General features: G+C 42.2%; 1 protein-coding gene across 1 annotated transcript; it reads left to right on the forward strand.

Moving 5' to 3' along the window:
• The first annotated feature begins 6,486 nt into the window (after positions 1–6,486).
• Positions 6,487–21,010, forward strand: LOC105465719 (ABRA C-terminal like). The gene is made up of 3 exons (XM_011714306.3): positions 6,487–6,617; positions 11,570–11,636; positions 20,421–21,010. Exons 2-3 carry the CDS (start codon positions 11,576–11,578, stop codon positions 20,603–20,605), a joined length of 246 nt encoding a protein of 81 aa, XP_011712608.1. The 5' UTR covers positions 6,487–6,617; positions 11,570–11,575; the 3' UTR covers positions 20,606–21,010.
• The last annotated feature ends 162 nt before the right edge of the window (positions 21,011–21,172 follow it).

Here is a 21,172-nt window from a genome sequence, read left to right on the forward strand (position 1 = left end):
CCCTCAGGTGATCCACCCACCTCAGCCTCCCAAGGGTTTAACTTTTTTAGATTCTGAATATAATGAGATCACGCAGTATTTGTCTTTGCTGGCCTTACTTCACTTAACATAATGTCCTCCAGATTCATCCATGCTGTTGCAAATGACAAGATCTTCTTTTTTAAGCCTGAATAGTATTTCACTGGGGATGTGTGTGTGTTGTATTAGTCCGTTTTCACACTGCTATAAAGACATACCCAAGATTGGGAAATTTATGAAGAAAAGAGGTTTAATTGACTCATAGTTCCAAATGGCTGGAAAGGCCTCAGGAAACTTACAATCATAGTGGAAGGGGGAGCAGGCACATCTTACATGGCAGCAGGTGAGTGAAAGTGAAGAAGGAACTCCCAAAAAACCACCAGATCTCATGAGAATTCATTCACTATCCTGAGGACAGCATGGGGGAAATTGCCCCCATGATTCAATCACTTCCCATCAGGTCTCTCCTTTGACATGTGGGGATTATGGAGATTACAATTTGCGATGAGATTTGGGTGGAGACACAGAACCAAACTGTACAATGTGTATACTATATTTTCTTTATCCATTCATCTCTTGATTAACGCTTGTATTGATTCCATATCTTAGCTATTGTGAATAGTGCTGTAATGAATATGGGACTGTAGATATTTCTTTTTTTCTTTTCTTTTTTTTTTTTGAGAAGAAGTCTCACTCGGTTGCCCAAGCTGGAGTGCAGTGGCGTGATCTTGGCTCACTGCAACCTTCACCTCGAGGGTTCAAGCTATTCCCCTGCCTCAGCCTTCCGAGAGTAGCTGGGACTACTACAGACACACGTCACCACGCCCAGCTAACTTTTGTATTTTTAGTAGAGACGGGGTTTCACTATTTTGGCCAGGCTGGTCTTGAACTCCTGACCTCATGATCCACCCACTTTGGCCTTCCAAAGTGCTAGGATTACAGGCGTGAGCCATTGTGCCTGGCTTGATATTTCTTCAAGATACTGATTTCCTTTGGACATATACCCAGAAGTGACATTGCTGGATCACATGATAGCTGTATTTTTAATTTTTTCAGGAACCTCCACACTGTTTCATAATGCCTGTACCAATTTACATTCCCACCAACACCAAAAGGGAATGAGGGTTCCCTTTTCTCTACATCCTGGGAACACTTTGTTATCTTTTGCCTTTCTGAAAATTACCATTCTAACGGGTGTGAGGTGATATCTCATTGTGATTTTAATTTGCTTTTCCCTGATGATGAGTGATGTTGAGCATTTTTTTCATATGCCTGTTGGTCATTTGTATGGCTTCTTTTGAGAAATGTCTACTCAGGTTCTTTGCCTTTTTTTTTTTTTTTTTTTTTTTTTGAGACTTTGAGACAGGTTCTCCCTTTGTCACCCAGGCTGGATTGCACAGTGTTGCCCAGGCTGCTCTTGAATTCCTGGACTCAAGCTATCAGCCCACCTCGGCCTCCCAAAGTGCTGGGATTACAGACACACGATTAAAGGTGCGCCCAGTGCCTTTGACCACTTTAAAATCAGGTTGTTTTCTCGCTATTGAGTTGTTTGAATTCCTTACATATTTTGGATATTAACCCCTGATCAGATGTATGGTCTGCAAATATTTTATCCCATTCTACTGGTTGTCTCTTCACTCTGTAGGTTGTTTCCTTTGCTGTGCATAAGCTTTTTAGTCTGATGTCATTTCTTTTGTCTATTTTTGCTTTTGCTGCCTGTGCAAAAATTCGTTTTGATGTTATTGGAATAGAATTTTTAAAAAAATTTCATTTCAGATTTTTCATTGCTAGTATATAGAAATACATCTGATTTATGTATATTGATATTATATCCTGTAATCTTTTTGAATTAGTTTATTTGTTCTGTTAGCTTTTTAGTGGATTGTTTTGCAGACATCCGTGTCTTGTTCTTCATCTTAGGGGAAAAGCTTTCAGTCTTTTACCATTAAGTATGATATTACTGTGTTTTTTTGTAGCAGCCCTTCATTAGGTTGAGGAAATTCCTTTCCATTTCTAGTTCCTTTGTATTTCCAGTTAATCATGAAAGGATAATGAATTTTGTCAAATGTTCTTTCTGCATCTAATAAAATGATTATGTGGATTTTTCTATTTAATTTATATATATTAATATAATTAATTATTTAACATTAATTTTTGTAAGTTGAAGCAACTGTGCATTCCTGGTAGAAATCCCACTTGCTTATGGTGTATAATTTTTTTTACATTATTTCTTAAGGTCACAGAGCTTACTTTTACTTCTCCATATCATCCAAGGCACTCAAGCCATACTACAATTGGATCAAGAACTAGTGCCCAAGACATGTAACCATCATTATTATTGCTATCCTCATAAATGAGAGCACAAGGTGATGACATTCTGAACTAGAATGACAAGTCCAAATGAGAAACCTCATTTTAAGGAGTAAGATAAAAGTTGGAGATAAGGCCATATGGGATTATTACTTTTCTCAATGTTGTTGAATAATCCCCACATTCCTGGAATATGCCTTGCTTGATTGTGATACTCCACTCTTCATTTTTATTTTTTATGTTTCTTAAGCATAGCCTGACAACTACACTTTTTTAAAAAAAATGTTTTTTTTTTTTAAAACAGGAAAAAATATACATATATATACACACATACATATATATACACACATACATATACATATATATTTATCTAAAGTATTTGGCTTAATGAATTCTTAAAAATAAAACACTAGTGTAACTAGTACACAGGTCAAGAAGCAGAACATTATCAGCCCCTCATAAGGCCACTATCATGCCCCCTCTCAGTCATTACCCTTCACTATCCAACAGGAATAACCACTATCCTAACTCCCAACACTGCTGGTTAGTTTAACCCGCTTTTAAAACTTTGTGTAAAGGAATAATCAGGCTCATTTCACACAACACTGTATTTGTGAGAATCATCATGTTGCACGCAGCTGTTGGTTGGTTGTTCTCGCTGGTGGATAATAGCCCATTATATGAATGTACTGCATTTATCAATTTATTCTGATGTTATTAGGGGATTGAGTCACTGTATTTTAGAAATATTTTGTATTTTAGAAATACAGCCTGTGTATTTAGAAATACAGCATGTGGCTCATGCTTGTAATCCCAGCACTTTGGGAGGCTGAGGTGGGCAGATCACCTGAGGTCAGGAGTTCGAGACCAGCCTACCAACATGGCAAAACCCGTCTCTATTAAAAATACAAAGATTAGCTGGATATGGTGGTGCATATCTGTAATCCCAGCTACTCAGGAGGCTGAGGCAGGAGAATCGCTTGAACCTGGGAGGCCGAGGTTGCAGTGAGTCAAGATTGTGCCACTGCACTCCAGCCTGGGTGACAAGAGTGAAACTTCATCTCAAAAAAAAAAAAAAAAAGAAGAAGAAAAAAGAAATATTATGCATAGTCAGTGCTCCTGTGAATATTTTGTACATGTCTCTTGGTGAATATATCTCCCTTTTCTGTTGGGTGTGTGCCCAGGATGGAATTGCCATCCTAGAGATCCTTTATGATAGAGGAAGAAATAGAAATTTTTTTCTATTCATTACAGTAGAGACAACTGCATTTTTAAAATAATGACTTCGATTTTCCATGAGCTTTTAAATATCATAGTGTTATTCTTCTCATTCCAGGAACATGTAATAAGTTTTTAAGTAAAGTATTAGCATATAATACAATGCTTTATTCTGGAATTGTCTATAGCTACACTGTCTAATACAGTAGCCACTAGCCATAGAAGGCTATTGAACACCTGAAATGTTGGGTAAATGTAAAATACAAAATAGACTTACAATATTTAGTATGAAATAAAGAATGTACAATATCTTATTAATAATTTCAAAGTATCCATTACAGGTTGAAATGATATTTTGGATATACTGGGTGAAATAAAATATATTAAAATAAATCTCATCTTTTTTTTAAAAAATGTGGCTACTAGAAATTTTAAATTGCATGTGTTGTTCACAATTTTATTTCCTTTGGACAGTGCTGGTCCATACTATGCAATTAAATACATGGATAAGGATTGTCTTAATATTTCAAATGTACATTACTTTCAGTTCTGTTTGACAAAGAACAGGTCATGGACTACTTTGGACCATTTAGTATTGGCACTTTGTGGCTGGCACTTTTGTGGCTGGCACTTTGTGGCTGGCACTTTTATTTAAAATATATTAAATACTCTTTAATTTGATAAATTTTATTTTCTTTGTAGGTTAAACTTCCACATTGTTTACATTGTACATGATGATATTCCTGAGGGAATAAGGAAAGATAACAAAAGTCCATTTGGAAATTGAAGGAGTAGGATTGGATATGAAAAATATTAGCTAAAATTTTTAAATATTTCTTTTATCAAAACGGCTTTCTTTTTTCGTTTTTTTTTTTTCTTTTCTTTTCTTTTTTTTTTTTTTTTTGAGATGCAGTCTCACTCTGTTGCCCAAGCTGGAGTGCAGTCGCACGATTTTGGGTCACTGCAACCTTCGCCTCCCGGGTTCTAGTGATTCTCCTCCCTCAGCCTCCAGAGTAGTTGGGATTACAAGCACATGCCACCATACTCAGCTAATTTTTGTATTTTTAGTAGAGATGGGGTTTCACCATGTTGGGCAGGCTGGTCTCGAACTCCTGACCTCAGGTGATCCGCCCACCTTGGCCTCCCAAAGTGTTGGGATTACAGGCATGAGCCACCGCGCCCAGCCGACAAAACAACTTTCTTACATTGTAATTCCTTATAGATTAACGTAAAGTTTGTGTTATACTTAGTTTAGCATATGTGTAAACCAAGTATTTTTTTGGGTGAGTTTATTTTTATACCAACAAGGATGTTTACTTCTTTAGGGAAAGTAATCTATTTCTTTTTCTTTGGTTGGCAATTAGCACAATCCTAATTGCTTAATCATAACATAAGTGGTACACTCCAGACTCATTATTCCTTTCATTGGATATTATCTGACTGATGAATTGTGATCCCTGTCACAGGCCAAAGTAGCAAGGTCCTGTTTGGATAATTGCTAAATATATTTTTCTTGAATTATAATTTTTTGCCTTATGTCAACTGTGAAAGATATAAACTATAACTTCTTGGCTTTCTTTTGGTGAGAAAAAAATAGGCCTCAATCCTTTTGGTAACAATATAAAACAAGTAAAAGAAAAAAATAGGTCTTAAAAGATCTAGGAGTCACCTTAAACTTTATCTGCCATGAGACACTTAGAAGACTCAGACCTTTGTTGAAGATTACAGAACAGAGCCTCATTCAGTCACACCCAAGAGACAGGTGTTCACTGTAAAGACTAGAATGAAGCATGGGAAGTGGATGGATCCAGTGCAGCCCCAGGGAACTGGACACTCACATGCCCCTGGGAAGCAGGTCTTCGTTGCTCTTCTTCCATCACTTGGTCTCAGCTTGTCTTTGACTGGTTTCTACCACTTGTGCCTCCACCCAACCTGCTGCTACATTCTCCTGGTTTCTGCTTACTCAAATGTTTTGCATCCCGAAGCCCATTTTGGCCCCTTCTGCCTTACCCTCTCTTAGTTCCAACCTTTCTATTACATCAGATAGCTCCGTCTCTGCATTCTCCACTTTCCATTTCCAAGGGAGAGTCTGATCTGCTTACTAATTATCAGAGTCCGTGTTTGATGAGAACTGTTTGTTCCAGGCCACCTCACAGGATGATGAATACCTCATGGATTGTGCGCTCCTGGGTCACGTGATCCCTCTTGATTTCAACTAGCTGGGCTGGGCGTGGGGAGGAGTAAGGAACGTTTTTTGTAGTTATTTGTGCAAACCCTGCTCTAGAAATAGTTTGGGTAACTGTTTCCTTTCCAAAGGGACTCTGGGTAGGGTAAGCATCTGTCTCTCACACACGCATATATTAAAATAACAGTGACTAAAACAAAGGGAGTCTGAATAAATTGAATTATGAAGTTAAATGTAGGAAATAATGAATGAACAAGGGAAGAAACCGATACTGATCCAGGGTCAACAACTACCTATGTCCAAGTCAAATTTCTTTGCAGTCTAACAAATTGGCTTTCAAGATTGCATTTTGTTTTGCGAATTAAGCCATTTTCAAGTCACGAGTCGTAGTTTTCTGGAGGCCCCCGGCGTCCGGAACCCATGAATGCCACATTCTTTCTAGCTGCCTTCAGCAATTCGGGGGCGCTTTGTTTCTTACGTTGGGAGAGAAATTCTGCAGGAAATCGACGCCCAGGATCAGCTGCAGATCCTGGGATCCTTGGCTCTGAGTAGCACGGTGGAAAAGTGGGGTAATCGAGGCTCCGGACCCGTTTTCCTAGGAGCCCAGGGCGCTCCACCTGTCTGGAGTCAGCTCCTTTCTTGGACGTCTCCTCCCCTGAGTTTCCTCCTCATAGGCTTGTCCCTGGGAGTGTGGGCGGCCCCTTTCTTGAGCGCAGAAACACTTACTTTTCCCCCTACCCTGCTCCTCCTCCTCCACAGCCGTCTTTCTCTTTGCCTCAGCCACTTCCTTTCTTGGCCTCACCCTCCCCAGTGCACTGAAGAAGGTAACCGGGTCCGGACCCACGCGGCGCCAGTTCTTCCGCGGGAAGGAAAACCGGGCAGAGAGGTACGTGAGCGCCCGGGCAGATGTGGCTTAGGTAGCAGGGATGGACCGGGTGTCCGGGGTGCGCCGCCGGGCACTGCGGGCTGCGGTGAGAGTCGGGTCGGGAGGGGGTCGGGAGGGGGCCAGGAAGGGGCCCAGGGCGCGCGGAGGCTGCGACCGGCTGGGCTGAGACCTCGAGGGCTGAGGTCCCGGGGGGCGCGCGCCGCTCACGCCCCCACCTCTAGGGCTGACTTCCGCACTCGGCTCACGTGACGTTTCGCCGGCCGGGGGCGGACTGGGAAGCCGGCAGAAATGTAACGATTTTTACCGCGGTGCGACGTGTCGGCTTTGCACTTGGTGGTGGTTCAGGAGCCAGTTCTGCAGAGCTGGGTGGGGAAGGGCTGGGGGCAAGGGGAGAGACTGCCCCAAGGAACGTGGTGGCCTCAGGGCAGTGGACTCTGCAGCGCCGGAGGTGGGTGCGGCTCTGTGCGCTCCAGGTCAGGGGGTGCAGAGTCGTGAGGGGACACCAGGGGCTCTTGGAGCCCGGGGCAGGGTCCGTTTTCCTCTCCCGGTTTGGGCGCTCGCTCTTTCGGCGCTTCGGGATGCCCGGGCCACTGGGGAGACGGACCCGGGGCGCCGCGCCGGGAGCTGCGGAGACAAAGGCTTCCGGGACGCGGCCCTTCCCTGGCGCCAGCGGTGCCGCCCAGCAACTGGGGGCCCAGCCCGGCGCTCCCCAGCCCTGCACCGGTGCCGGCGCTGACCGTGTGATGATGGGCTGCAGGGCACGGGGTTAAGGGACCTCTACCAGGCAGAACCCCAAACTGGGAGCAGGATGGCCAAATATGGAGTGAGCGCGCCCCAGACCGGAGGGAGGAAGGAGCCCAGTCATCCTTTGACCCGCACCAGCTGCTTGTCCGCGATTACGAAGGAGGGCTGAGAAAACGTGCCCAGCCCGAGTGTGTAAAGTTGGTTCCTGGTTCCAGACATACGTACTCCAGTAGGCTATATTTCCTTGGATATTAGAAAATCTCCATGCATTGCCTCCAAACTTTTGAAAAATAACAATGCCCTGAGGGTCCTGAAATATATTCTAAAGTGTGTATTGATGGTGGGTTTCGGGTTCTGCCCAGTCCACCGACTTTACGCTTCCTTTGTGTTTCCCACGCACAAAGCCTAAATCGAGTCTGCGACGACAATTAGAGTGCCTGGCCGGCATCTGCCTCGCCTTCCCTGGAGCATTTTCCTGTCTTCTGGTCCAGCCGCTCACCATTAAGCTCTTCCCCTTAGACTTGCTCTGCTTCTCACCTCTCCTTATTGTTCTTTTTTTTTTTTTTTTCCCTTAGAGATAGTTTCACGGTACTCGTGAGAATGTGTTACGTTCATATAACCAAATCAGGGTAATTGGGATATCCATCACCTTAAATGTTTCTCTCTTTATGCTAGGAACATTCAACGTATTTGCTTTTAGCCATTTGGAAGTGTACAATCCATTAATGTGAACTATGGTCACCCCACTGATCAATACAACATCGGGTCTTATTTCTTCTGTGTATTTATATCCATCAACCTCTCTTCATCCCTCCACCCCCTTCATTGTTCTGCATCTTGCTCACTGCAGTCCTGGGATTCTGTCCTTATTATAAAAGGCCATGGGTCTTTCAAGGATTGTGTCACAATAGGTATTTTTCCCCCTTTGTCCCTCTCCTTCCTAAATAATAAATAAATAAAACATGTCAAGTTAAGTATGCTAGCAATTGTTTCTAAACCTGTTATTTTCCTATTTATAGTGGTCTGGGCAGGGAGCCTTTCTTGCTTTGTAAGTATTCTGCCTTGGTAAGAGCTCAGCATGTCACATTTCATGTAAATCCCACTCACTCTTATATTTAGTGTATTTGCATAATGGCAAAAGAGGAAGAGGAAGGGGGAAAGAAGAGCCACCACCGTGTGGTAGAAACAGCATTTAGTTGTGGGGCATTAACCCCTGTTTCGTTATCCTTCAAATGGGGATAAATAAATGCCTTGTAAGGTTCTTAGAACTACATGAATTAACGCAGATAAGGAGCCTGATGTGTAATTAAGTATAAAGAAACGCTGGTTACCTTCCATGCTTAAAACTGGATAAACGTACATTTGCTTAATATAATGCAGGTATGCATGCTATATATAATAGATGGATTTCCCCTTTGATTCTCATTATTCAATGAGAGCTAAGTCTGAAGTGTGTTGCTGGTGTTGGGAGGAAGGAGTGAAGAAGGGTGTTAAAGAGATAACATCTTTCTAGGGGGTCGAGAATCAGAGAATTGGGGAGTTCCTTAATTTCTTTGGACATTTTCATTCTCCCTCTGTCCAGTACAGGCTAATTTCCTCATCATCCCTCACAGATCCTTACTATGTCTGCATTAATGTTTCTAGGAACAGGGTGCAAACTTTATTCATTGTTGGGCAATTTTAATTGCTAGAGAACTTTTTTATATGGCTCTCAAATCTGCCTTTCTATTACACTTATCCATCCTACCCAGTAGAGGAACACAAAGTCTATTCATAAAGTACATAAAAAAGAGCTTTAGTTTTTTTTGTTTTGTTTTTAAAGCAGCAGTTCTTCTCTAAGCTAACTTTATGGGTCAAGATTCTTTAGAGTGCAAGTAATAGAAACTCAGTCAAACCAACACAAGCAAAAAGAGGAAAGATACTGGTTCACGTAGTTGGAAAGTCCAGGGTCTTATATAGGCTCAGTCATTGTTGTATGACTGGACATTTCTTTGTGTTAGCTTTATTCCTGGCCAGCGGTTCTCACATGGTGGCCATTGACATCAGGGACTATAAACTAATATCTTAGAACCAAGTGGAAGGAGAGTGTCGTTTTACTAATAGTTCTAGCAAAATCACAGGGCTGAACCTAATTGTTCTGGATGGGCTCAGCTACCTCATGCCTCAAACCAATTATTCTGGCTCTGACCTGCTTCTGGAGCCCAGGGTAAGGCTCTACCCAGGATACATGGGTTTAGCATAAGGAGGGAAAGGCTTTATCCAAACAAAACTTAGACTGCCAGTGCCAGAATGGGAAATGGGTGCTGGGTAGACAAAACAACAGTTGCCCACCACACTGCTACTAATAGTTTTTTCTTTTATTCTCATGGCATGGTGTTCAGGCTTAGTGGCTGTGTACTCTGTGTATATTTTAGCTTTTTAGTATCGCTCTTAAACTATGTCTTGAATTGCATATAATGTTATAGATATGACTTCACCAACACAAAGTCCCCAATATTTGAACACTATAAGTTTTCATATTAAGTTTTATGAAGATGCATTTAATTGAATATTTCACGTTTTATTACAATCTAAGCTTCTTAAATTATAATATTCACACAAGCAACAGAGCAGATGGTAGTGGCACTTTTAATAATTAGCAGATAGAAAATCTAGTGTCCCAATCAACATCATGTAAGCAGGTAGTATATAGTCAGAGGTGTCACTCTTGTTTTTAACAGCTAGCAAGAATTAGTTACACTCCATATGGATAAAGTTGTTTCTTGCAAATTATCACCCCGAAGGAAACCATACACACAACTCCACTGTTTTGGTCCCTTATTTGATTTGAAAAAATTATGATTTGAAAACAGACTGAACTGATGCATCTTCTACCCAGTTGCTCATACTTCCTGACATCCTGCAGGTGTACTTCCAATCCCTCTCATGCCTTTGCGTGTTCTTTTCAGTTCATGAGGTCAATATTTCTTTACCCCCTACTCTTAGTGCCAGACATGATACAGCAGTGAGCATTATAGTCAGATCCCTGCAGAGGGGAGCTTACCCTGTGGTAGTGAAAGTCCAGAAATGTAATTCCAATTGGGTGAAATGAGGGGCACGGTGCTATGGGAACACAGTGAGGGAGTACTGCTTCTCCAGGGTTTCAGGGAAGGCTTTTATTTAAGCTGGAGCAGGATGTGTGTGAATTAGCCCCTGGAAAGAGGAATAGCTATAGTCTGAATTGAAGCCATAGTATGTGTGAAGGCTGGAGGTGAGAGAGCAAGGGGCATTTGAGAGATTAAAAAGTCCCGTGTGGCTACAGCCTAGAGTTCAAGGGGGTGGAAGAGGCTAGAACAGTGTGCAGAACCCAGCTGTTGGAGGACTTAGTGAGCCAAGGAAAGGCTCAGCTTCTGTTTTATTCTGAACTCCTTATCTGCAGATGAATGATCTTCACCACAAGCTATTTACTGCAATCGGATTTACTGGGCATTGCCCAGAGAGAGCCATGATGTCCCTGTATGTCACTGGATTGACAGGATGGTATTAAAATTGCTGTTGTATTGATCTGCCTCCCCCACTAGACTGGCTGCTGAAGGGCAGGGAGTGTGTGTCAGTTTATTGTGGGGTGTCCAGCCCCTAGCTTAGGCCTGCCTCAAGTGTGCTATGCGTTTTCTCCTTTGTTGCCTTGCTTTACGTATGCATTTCCTCCTGTATAGAGTGCCCTACCCTACCTGTCCGGCTGGACCACTCCTCCCCAGTGACCTCCAGAAAGCCTCCTGCCGTTTACTCCTTTGTGCTTCCAGATGCCTTGGACCCACCACTCAAAGAGTATTTGTCACATTGCTCTTCATTGCAGGCCCTCATTTGCCTTTAGAATGTGAGATCCCTGAGGGCAGATCCTGTGCTACACACCTTTTGTATTTTCGGTGCCTAGCAGGGTACCCTGAAGAAGACCTACTCAGAGTGAATCATGGGTGCAAGGAGAATGACTGTATTCTCCCCCACGGATGTGGAGAATAGGAGTGCAGGCAGCTAAGGGGGCGGTTACAAAGGTAGAGGGAAAATGGGGACACTTCAGTGCCACATGCATCACACAAATATTTTTAGGAAAAGGGACATGGTAAATTAATAGTGACAAATGCGACATGAAAAAGACAAAGGGCCCTTGGATTTGGATGTGCTTAATGGAATGTAATGGTGATAATTTAGACTTCCTTTTTCCCTCCCAGGCAGCAATGAATGTGGATCATGAGGTTAACCTCTTAGTGGAGGAAATTCATCGTTTGGGTTCAAAAAGTAAGTATGTAACAGAGAGAGAGTATTTTTCGTGGCTTTACGTTGAACAGGCGAGACTGGCATGCTGGAGAAGCCTAGAAGGGGTCACCCAGGGGTTCAGGACAGAGATATGGCAGCTCTGCCCACAGCCCCAGGTGGTAACATCTTTTTTTGATGATCACGAGGTCAAGAGTTCGAGGCCAGCCTGGCCAACATGGTGAAACCCTGTCTCTACTAAAGATTTAAAAAAAAAAAAAAAAGCCAGAAAGTGACATCTGGAGACACAGGGCTTTTGGGGTATTGTGATTCTGATGCAGAGAATGGTTGAGATATTTCATTATTTTTTCAATAGAAAGCAAATTACCAAGCTTCTTTCATCTGACTACATTAAAATTTGGTAATTGAATCATGTTCAAATTTTTACTTATCATACTATTAAAATTCATGTTTTCTGCTTTGTTCTGCTATCATTTTACAAACTTCTTTTTTTAAATCATCTTATCTAAAATGTCATCATTTTACAAACTTGTAAATGACTAGGGACTTACATTGAAATTATACTAAATTATACTAAATTGTCTTTATTTTCTCCAAATCTCAAATCTTGAGTTTTGTATAATCAGGTATTAAGTAAGATAACTAAAATAAATCACCCTTTAGGTAGTGTTTAAGAAAAATTATCTTTTTCTTCAGCAATAACTAGGCAGCTTCCTTGAAGATAGTGACATGCAAAATGGGTAGTATTCGCGTCTTCTTCCTAAGTCGTAATGAAAATTACTATTATACTTGTGGCTTTAGGTATTTGGTACATCTCAGATGAGACATGCAAGAATTTGGGGAGCATTTTGAAAATAATGAGAATAATAGACGTATTCAGCAACAACTAGGATCATAGGACTGGAAGTTTTAAAATTACATCATGTAAGTGAAAACCCGTCCTAGAACGTCCCTCAGAAGCTCTCAAGGTTTGTGTCATTATAGTTTGATTCTTCTTAAAGCACTGTCTGTTCATGAATCACAAATCCTTTGAAATAACAGGACAGACTTGGAAAATTCCATTAAGCCATTAATATCAAATGTCCCCTGCAATGGTTTTCTGTTCCTGCTGTAACAGATTGCCACAAATTTAGTGATGTAAACTTCTGTAGGTCAGGAGTTTGACAAGGGTCTTGCTAGAGTAAGATTAAGGTGTTGGCAGGGGACTCCTTTCTATAGGTTCCAGGAGGGAATCAGTTTCCTTGCCTTTTCCAGCTTCTAGAGGTGGCCTTGGCTCATGGTCCCCTTTCTCTGTCCTAAAGCGAGCAAGAGCTGATTGAGTCCACGCATTGCATTACATCGACCTCCTCCACTTTTTTTTTTAAGTTTGTTTATTTGTTTGAGACAGAATCTTACTCTGTTGCTTAGGCTGGAGTGCAGTGGTGCAATCTCGGTTCACTGTAACCTCCGGCCTCCCAGGTTCAAGTGATTCTCCTGCCTCAGCCTCCCGAGTAGCTGGAATTATAGGCACCTGCCATCATGCTCAGCTAATTTTTGTAGTTTTAGTGGAGATGGGGTTTCACCATGTTGGCCAGGCTGGTCTTGAACTCCTGACCTCAGGTGATCCATCCACCTCGGCCTCCCAAAATGCTTGATTACAGGTGTGAGCCACCACACCCGGCCTAGTTTCTTGTATTTTTATTAGAGATGGGGTTTCACTGGCCGGCCGCAGTGGCTCACGCTTGTTATCCCAGCACTTTGGGAAGCCGAGGCAGTTGGATCACGAGGTCAAGAGTTCGAGGCCAGCCTGGCCAACATGGTGAAACCCTGTCTCTACTAAAGATTTAAAAAAAAAAAAAAAAAATTAGCCGGGCGTGGTGGCATGTGCCTATAATCCCAGCTACTAGGGAGGTTGAGGCAGGAGAATCTCTTGAACCCGGGAGGCGGAGGTTGTGCCAAGATTGCGCCACTGCACTCCAGTCTGGGCAGTGGGGCAAGACTCCATCTCACAAAACAAACAAACAAACAAGCAAACATAAAAGAGATGGGGTTTCACCATGTTGGCCAGGCTGGTCTTGAACTCCTGGCCTTAAGTGATCCACCTGCCTTGGCCTCCCAAAGTGCTGGGATTACAGGTGTGAGCCACCATGCATGGCCTGCCTCCCTCTTCTGTTTTAAGGACTTTTTGGATTACACTGGGCTCACCCAGGTAATCCAGGATTCCTCCTTGTCGTGGGGTCCTTAATTGAATTGCATCTGAAAAGTCCCTTTTGCCATGTGAGGTAACATACAGATTCTAAGGATTGGACATGCATATCTTCTGGGGCCTTTATTCTTCCTATTACTCCCTCTTTTTTTGTCTTAGTCACTCTATTTCTATATCAAACCCAAGTCATCATTACTGAAATGTACCAAGAAAAGATAAATGAGGCATATTAAAGTTGGTGTGGACTCTTATGTCCTAAGGTAGTCAACAACTAAGTGAGTTGAATCATATGATCAGTTAATACTTATTGAGTATCTATATGTGCTAATAACTGTGTAGTACAAGTGGTATAAAGTGTGTTCCTTTTCCTTAGGGATTTTACTACTTAGTTGATGAAAACAAATAAAATCTCATAGTCCAGCTGCCATGGCTCAGGCCTGTAATCCTAGCACATCAGGAGGCCAACGTGGGAGGATCATGTAAGCCCAGGAATTCAAGACCAGCCTGGGCAACAAAGTAGGATCCCATCTCTACAAAAAAATTGAAAAATTTAAATTAGCCAGGCATGGTGGCATACAACTGTGGTCTCAGCTGTACTGGAGGCTGAGGCAGGAGGATTGCATGAGCTCAGGACGTTGAGGCTGCAGTAAGCTGTGTTGAAGCCATTGCACTCCATCCTATGGGACAGAGTGAGACCCTATCTCAAAACAAAAAGAAAAGCAATAAAAAACTCATGAGGCAATTGTCAGAAAAAAAAATGGTATGCTGAACTATGAAGTGCTGACATGCAATATGGTCCCTTCAAAATAGATTATTGGAAGTTGTAGTAGTTGGGGGCACTCAGTGAAGTCTTGCATCTCAGGTAGGACTTTGAAGTATAGGGCAGGTCAGTTTAGGGGGAAATCCATGAGTTGGTTTTGGAATGGGAATGAATGTATTGTTTGAAGAGAACACTGAGAAGACATTGGAAAATGTAATTTATTTAGTTTCTTTTTTGAGATGGAGTCTCGCTCTGTCGCCTGGGCTGGAGTGCAGTGGCACCATCTTGGCTCACTGCAACCTCTTGTCTCCTAGGTTCAGGCGATTCTTGTGCCTCAGCCTCCCTGGTAGCTGGTATTACAGGTGTCCATCACCACGCCTGGTTAAGTTTTGTATTTTCAGTAGAGATGGGGTTTTGCCATGTTGGCCGGGCTGGTCTCAAACTTCTGGCCTCAAGTGGTCCGTCTGCCTCAGCCTCCCAAGGTATCGGGATTACAGGCATGAGCCACTTGGTCTGGCCATGATGTATTTAGTTTCCTAATCAAAGAAATCAACAATCTTCCCTAACTCAATTTTTCTCCCACCCATTTCACCACACCCACTTGATGGAGGCCTGATGAGTCTTATTTTCCACAGTGATGCCCCTCCTGTTCTTCCTCCCACACTCCTGTTTTTTTCCTGAGCTCAGTGAGGTCATCTTACTCTTGGCAGCATTATTATTGTTTTTTTCTTTTTCTTTTCTTTTTTTTTTTCTGAGACAGAGTCTTGCTTTGTCACCCAGACTGGAGTGCAATGGTGTGATCTTGGCTCACTGCAACCTCTGCCTCCTGGGTTCAAACAATTCTCCTGCCTCAGCCTCCTGAGTAGCTGGGATTACAGGCATCTGCCACCACTCCTGGCTAATTTTTGTATTTTTACTAGAGACAGTATTTCGCCATGTCGGCCAGACTGGTCTCGAACTCCTGGCCTCGTGTGATCCACCCGCCTCAGCCTTCCAAAGTGCTGGGATTGTAGACGTGAGCCACTGGGCCCAGCCATGCATTACTGTTGTTTGGATAGTTATAGGTGTTAAAGGCATATTTCTAAAGATTTGTAGGATTTTCTTTTCTGTATCCATGTCAGCCTAGTGTTTATTGGTCATATTCAATTAGTTTTTTCTTTCTTTTTTTTTTTTTTTTTCCGAGACGGAGTCTGGAGTGCAGTGGCCGGATCTCAGCTCACTGCAAGCTCCGCCTCCCGGGTTCACACCATTCTCCTGCCTCAGTCCCCCGAGTAGCTGGGACTATAGGCGCCCGCCACCTCGCCTGGCTAGTTTTTTGTATTTTTTTTTAGTAGAGACGGGGTTTCACCATGTTAGCCAGGATGGTCTCAATCTCCTGACCTCGTGATCCGCCCGTCTCGGCCTCCCAAAGTGCTGGAATTACAGGCTTGAGCCACCGCGCCCGGCCCATATTCAATTAGTTTTTAAATTCTAACCTTTACAGTACTAGTCATTATTCTGGTAAGGCAAACTGAAATTCCACTTCAAAATTAGCAGCTTTCACGTTAGAAGACTTAAGATAATTATCATAACTTCTGTAAGCATGGAAATACTTTTAATTTTGCAGCTTCATCAGGATACCTTGACTTTCTCATCCCTGGCAAAAGATGACTTATTGAGTTTGAAAGCATATGTAGATATGTGTAATCTTTGAATGTGTTATGGTTAATTATTTAAGTTGTATCTGGAATGATTTTGCTTTAGTCTACATATTATGAGCTCAAGATGAAAACTGATGAATTTAGTTTTATCTTTTCATTCAAAGTCAAATTCTTTAAAGTCTCATTTTTCATATAGTGAAAAAGATTAAATGGGGAGAGAGCACTTGGATATTTAAATTCTTCCATTCAACAAATATTTTTTTTAGTGTCCCCTTTGTGCTCAAGTGCTGGAGATGTAAAAATAAACAAAATTCCATCTCCATCTTTGAGGTTCTCTTTAGGTAGCTGAAAAACAGGCAAACTAGAAGTACCTAGAGGGAAGTAATTAATATGTGCTGTAAGTTGGACTCTGTGGAAATGAATCCCAGCTCCTCTACATACTTGCTCTGTGACCTTGGCTACTTTACTAAACTTTTCTGTGCCTTGTTTTCCTTGTTTGTAAAACAGTAATACTCTACTTCAAGGACACATTTCTTCACATTAAAAGAATCTCTAAAATAGGCCGGGTGCGGTGGCTCACGCCTATAATCCCAGCGCTTTGGGAGGCCAAGGCAGGCAGATTGCCTGAGGTCAGGAGCTCGAGACCAGCTTGGCTAACATGGTGAAACCCTGTCTCTACTAAAAATATGAAAATCAGCTGGGCGTGGTGGCGGGTGCTTGTAATCCCAGCTACTTGGGAGGCTGAGTCAGGAGAATCCCTTGAACCTGGGAGGCAGAGGTTGCAGTGAGCCAAGACCACACCATTGCACTCCAGTCTGGGCAACAAGAAGGAAACTCAAAAGAAAAAAAAAAAAAAAATCTCTCAAATAAAAATGCATCTTATAGTACCTGGCATGCTATGGTTAAATTGGCAGTTTAATTGTAATATAAAATAATGATGCTTCTTGCAATCAATTGTGTCTTATCTTCCATGAAATACAGATTAAGTGAATTTTAATGACTGTAAAATGCATCGAACAGTTCCGGATCATAGCAAGTAGTCAATACATGTTAGCTATTAATACTATAAATGATGGTGAACACTTTGATAGATATATACTCAGTTTTATAAGAAGAGCTATTCACTCAACTGAAGGGATCATGAAGGACTTCTAGAAAAGGTAGCATTTGAATTCATTCCTGAAGAAAAATAATTTAGCTAGGAAAAAGTTTCTGGGTTTCTGGGCAGATGACTGAACATGGGCACTGTTACAAAGGCAGGATCTGTCATATCATCTTAGGCACAGCAAGCAGGTCATTGTGACTGAATCAGAAGGTACATGCAGTGATATGGCAGAAGGCCAGGCAAGCGATGGATGCAAGGCCAGAGGATGAAGTGCCTCTTCTTCGAGGCCATGGACTTCTCTTTATTTAGAAGGTCATAGGGAGCCATTGAAATATTAAAGTAGGCTTGATGAGGTGGCTCACACCTGTAATCCCAGCACTTTGGGAGGCCAAGGCAGGAGGAATGCTTGAGCCCAGGAGTTCGAGACCTCGTCTCTATTAAAAATAAAAATAAATTAGGTGTGGTGGCGCATGCCTACAGTCCCAGCTACGTGGGAGGCTTGGAAGGCTCAAGAGGATCTCTTGAGTCCAGGAGTTCGAGGTTGCAGTGAGCTATGATCACAGAACTGCCCTCCAGCCTGGGCAACAGATCAACACCCTGTCTCAAAAAAAGAAAAAAGAAAGAAAGAGGGATTAAAGTAGAAGAGTAACAATGAGCTTTGCATCTCATAAAATTTCTTCCACATTGTTTCTTCTGCACCCATGTGGAGGATGTATTGAGGAGCAAAAATGCAGAAAAGGAGGCTGGTATGGAGTTCTCAGCAGCTTGCAGTGACGCAAGTGAGAAACACTTAGGATCTGAACCAAGGAATTAACTGTCATTGGAGAGGAGAGGCAGTAGTCACAGAAGACACAAAGAAGGTGGAATCACCCAAACATTTGTCAGATTGAGGGATGAGGGGGGCATGAGAACTCCAAGATTACACCAAGGTTTCTGTCTTTGGTGCCTTTAAAAATTTTAACCAAAGTTGAGAATTTACTGTATGCTGGGCACTCTAGAAAAGACTTTTTCTTTATTATGTCTGTTAATCCTTGCAACAGCCCTGTGAGAGGTATTTTTACCCTCATTTGATGGATACCTGAAGTTCAGAGAGCTTGGAGGACTTGCCTGAGGTTACCAGCAGCTCCATTTCTATCTGTAGTCAGTGACAGGTTCCTGTTGCACACAGAGTGTCATGCAGGTAGAAGTTGAAAAATCAAAGAGGTGCATCTTTGCTTTCCAGGCCAACCATGGTCAGATTCCCTGTTTTCCCTTTAGAACATCTTTCATCCTCCTTCTCATCTTAGGTGATCTACTTCAGGTGAGTAAACTACTCAACGCTGGTCACTGTTCCCCCAGCCACCTTACTTGTTTTTAGCCTTGCCTGTGGCTTGGCACACTATCCCTATTTGTGTCAGTCACAGCAGAGCCCCTGGTCGCTGATGGTCTGCTCAGTGTGTGCCAGGCAGTGTGCCGAGTGCTTTCGAACTGTGTCTCCTGGCAGCACCGAGAAAAGATGTTCAGGCCCCCATTTTACACAGGAGGAAGCCAAGGCTTAGGGAGCTTTAAACAAGTTGCCCAAGGCCAAACGACTAGTAGGTGGCAGAGATTTCCACTGAGGACTGTTAGGTTTTTGAAAAGCTCAGAGCATATCATCACAATGAAGCTGAAGAAAAAAAAGCTCCAGGTTATTGTCTCCTTTCAAGTCCGGAAGAGGTACTGCCTCCTCCCTGAAGTCTTCCTTACCATTCTTGCCCAAAGACATCTTGCCCTCCTCTAAACTGTAAAATATATTTTCTTTTTTTCTTCTTTTTTTATTGAGACAGAGTCTCACTCTGTTGCCCAGGCTGGAGTGCACTAGCACGGTCATGGCTCACTGCAGCCTCGAACTCCTGGGCTCAAACAGCCGTCTGCTTCAGCCTCCTGAGTAGCTGGGATCACAGGTGCACTCCACCACACCCAGCTATTTTTAGTTTATTTTTTTAGGAGAGAGATGGTCTCAGTATGTTGCTCAGGTTGGTGTCAAACTTCTGGGCTCCAGGTATTCTCCTACCTTGGCTTCCTAAAGTGCTGGGATTACAGGCATGAGCCACTGCACTCAGCCGGGATTTATTTTCTTGGCTTCTCATTTGGCATCCAATCACGTACTGCTTTGTATTGTTGCTTTAACTTGTTATGTGTATATTTCTTATTTCTTCATGGGACTCAGAGTCATTGCTTTGAAAGTTCGAAAGCAATTCTCTCCTTCCTTATATCTGTCTCTAGCGTGTAACACAGTGCTGTGCTTACGGTAGGAGTTTGCCAAGCAGCCAGTCAGCAGTTCTCGCCAGGGAGCGTGGGCACTCAAGAACCTTGGGTCAAGAAATGGTCCTCTCCTCACTGTGAGGGCCATCCTCTTGACCGTGGGGGTAGCTTTGGAAGGGAAGAACCTGCAGTAGAGGGCTAGGAAGAGGTCAGGGATTCAGTCAGGTGATCAAAGGAATCACCCAAGGATAGGGAGGCGTCTCCCAGATTACTCTCGTCTCCAGGTTTTCAGGTTATTGATTTTTAACAGCAGATCCACTTTTGGTCTATCTTAACTTTCGATGTCTATGTTCAAAACTGGCCTCCAAATAAGATAATCTAGGGCTCATATGAAATACAGATTTCTGAGTCTACTATCAGGAATTCAGATTCAGTGGTCCTGATAAATGGCTGATGATAATGCATTTTTGAGGAGCCCCCACTCCCACCCTGGGGATTCCGAGTGTTCAGAACACACTTAGAGAAACACTGCTCTTGATCCTGGTTTTCTGTTTTATTTGTAGTCTTTATTGATTCAAAAACTCACATAACAATTAACAAATAAAAAGCGGGAAATTTATCTGCAATATTAGCACTGTAGCACATTCAACTTTTGTGAATGTTTCTTGGTTCTCAGTCTTTGGATAATCCTAAGGCTAAGAGGCGTATAACATGTATTTATTCCATTACTTTTTGGATCTGGGAAGAGAATATGTTGAATTTATGACTGTTAAATGTTAAATTGTAATCTTGGATAGCCCATAGTTAGAAATGTATTAAAGATTTTGTAAATCTGCCATACTTGACGGTAAGACACAGACTTTACATTTGCTAACAATGTATTTTCTCAAATTAGATGCTGATGGAAAGTTAAGCGTGAAATTTGGGGTCCTCTTCCGAGACGATAAATGTGCCAACCTCTTTGAAGCATTGGTAGGAACTCTCAAAGCTGCAAAACGAAGGAAGATTGTAACGTATTCAGGAGAGCTGCTTCTGCAAGGTGTTCATGATGATGTTGACATTGTATTACTGCAAGATTAATGTGGTTCACATATCTTTTATGTACCACCATTTTTTGTTTCTGGTAAACTGGAATATAAAGTGAAAGAACAAACATTTGAACATACTTAATGTATTTTTATAGAACTTTGTAAACAAAAGGAGATTAATGTTTTAGAAGTCTGTCCTTTTTTATATCTTGAAAGAAAATTTATGTATGATGCTATAAAATAAACAAATCCTATTATTTTTCTCAGGAATCTGGTTGGGAATTGTAGGCAATGAGGTTTTTTGGGAGGCGGGGACAGGGGAATGTTTGTTTCATAAATAATTAGACATTTTCTATAGATATTTGACATTCTGCGAAAGCAACAGGCAAATTGAAGACCAACTCCTATGAGAAATATTATAATGTTTATGTAATAAAGACATGTAGCTGTCTCAAAATTGCCTTATTTTGTCATTTAAGTATTTGTGTGCTTCTCAGAATTGAGTTTTTGTATCAATATTAGATAACTGCAGTAAAAGTTATGTTAATCTGAAACAAATGCTCAGAACTACCAAATTTCAGTAATAGGAATGGCTGGGCACAGGTGCTCACACCTGTAA

Source organism: Macaca nemestrina, chromosome 5 (assembly GCF_043159975.1).
Source record: "Macaca nemestrina isolate mMacNem1 chromosome 5, mMacNem.hap1, whole genome shotgun sequence".
NCBI classification, from domain to species: domain Eukaryota; kingdom Metazoa; phylum Chordata; class Mammalia; order Primates; family Cercopithecidae; genus Macaca; species Macaca nemestrina.

Bases quoted from the DNA above. Each gene is read 5' to 3' on its own strand.
- LOC105465719 (XM_011714306.3), top strand. From the start codon at position 11,576: ATGAATGTGGATCATGAGGTTAACCTCTTAGTGGAGGAAATTCATCGT. The intron at 11,637-20,420 runs GTAAGTATGTAA...TTCTCAAATTAG, and splicing joins TCATCGTTTGGGTTCAAAAA to ATGCTGATGGAAAGTTAAGC.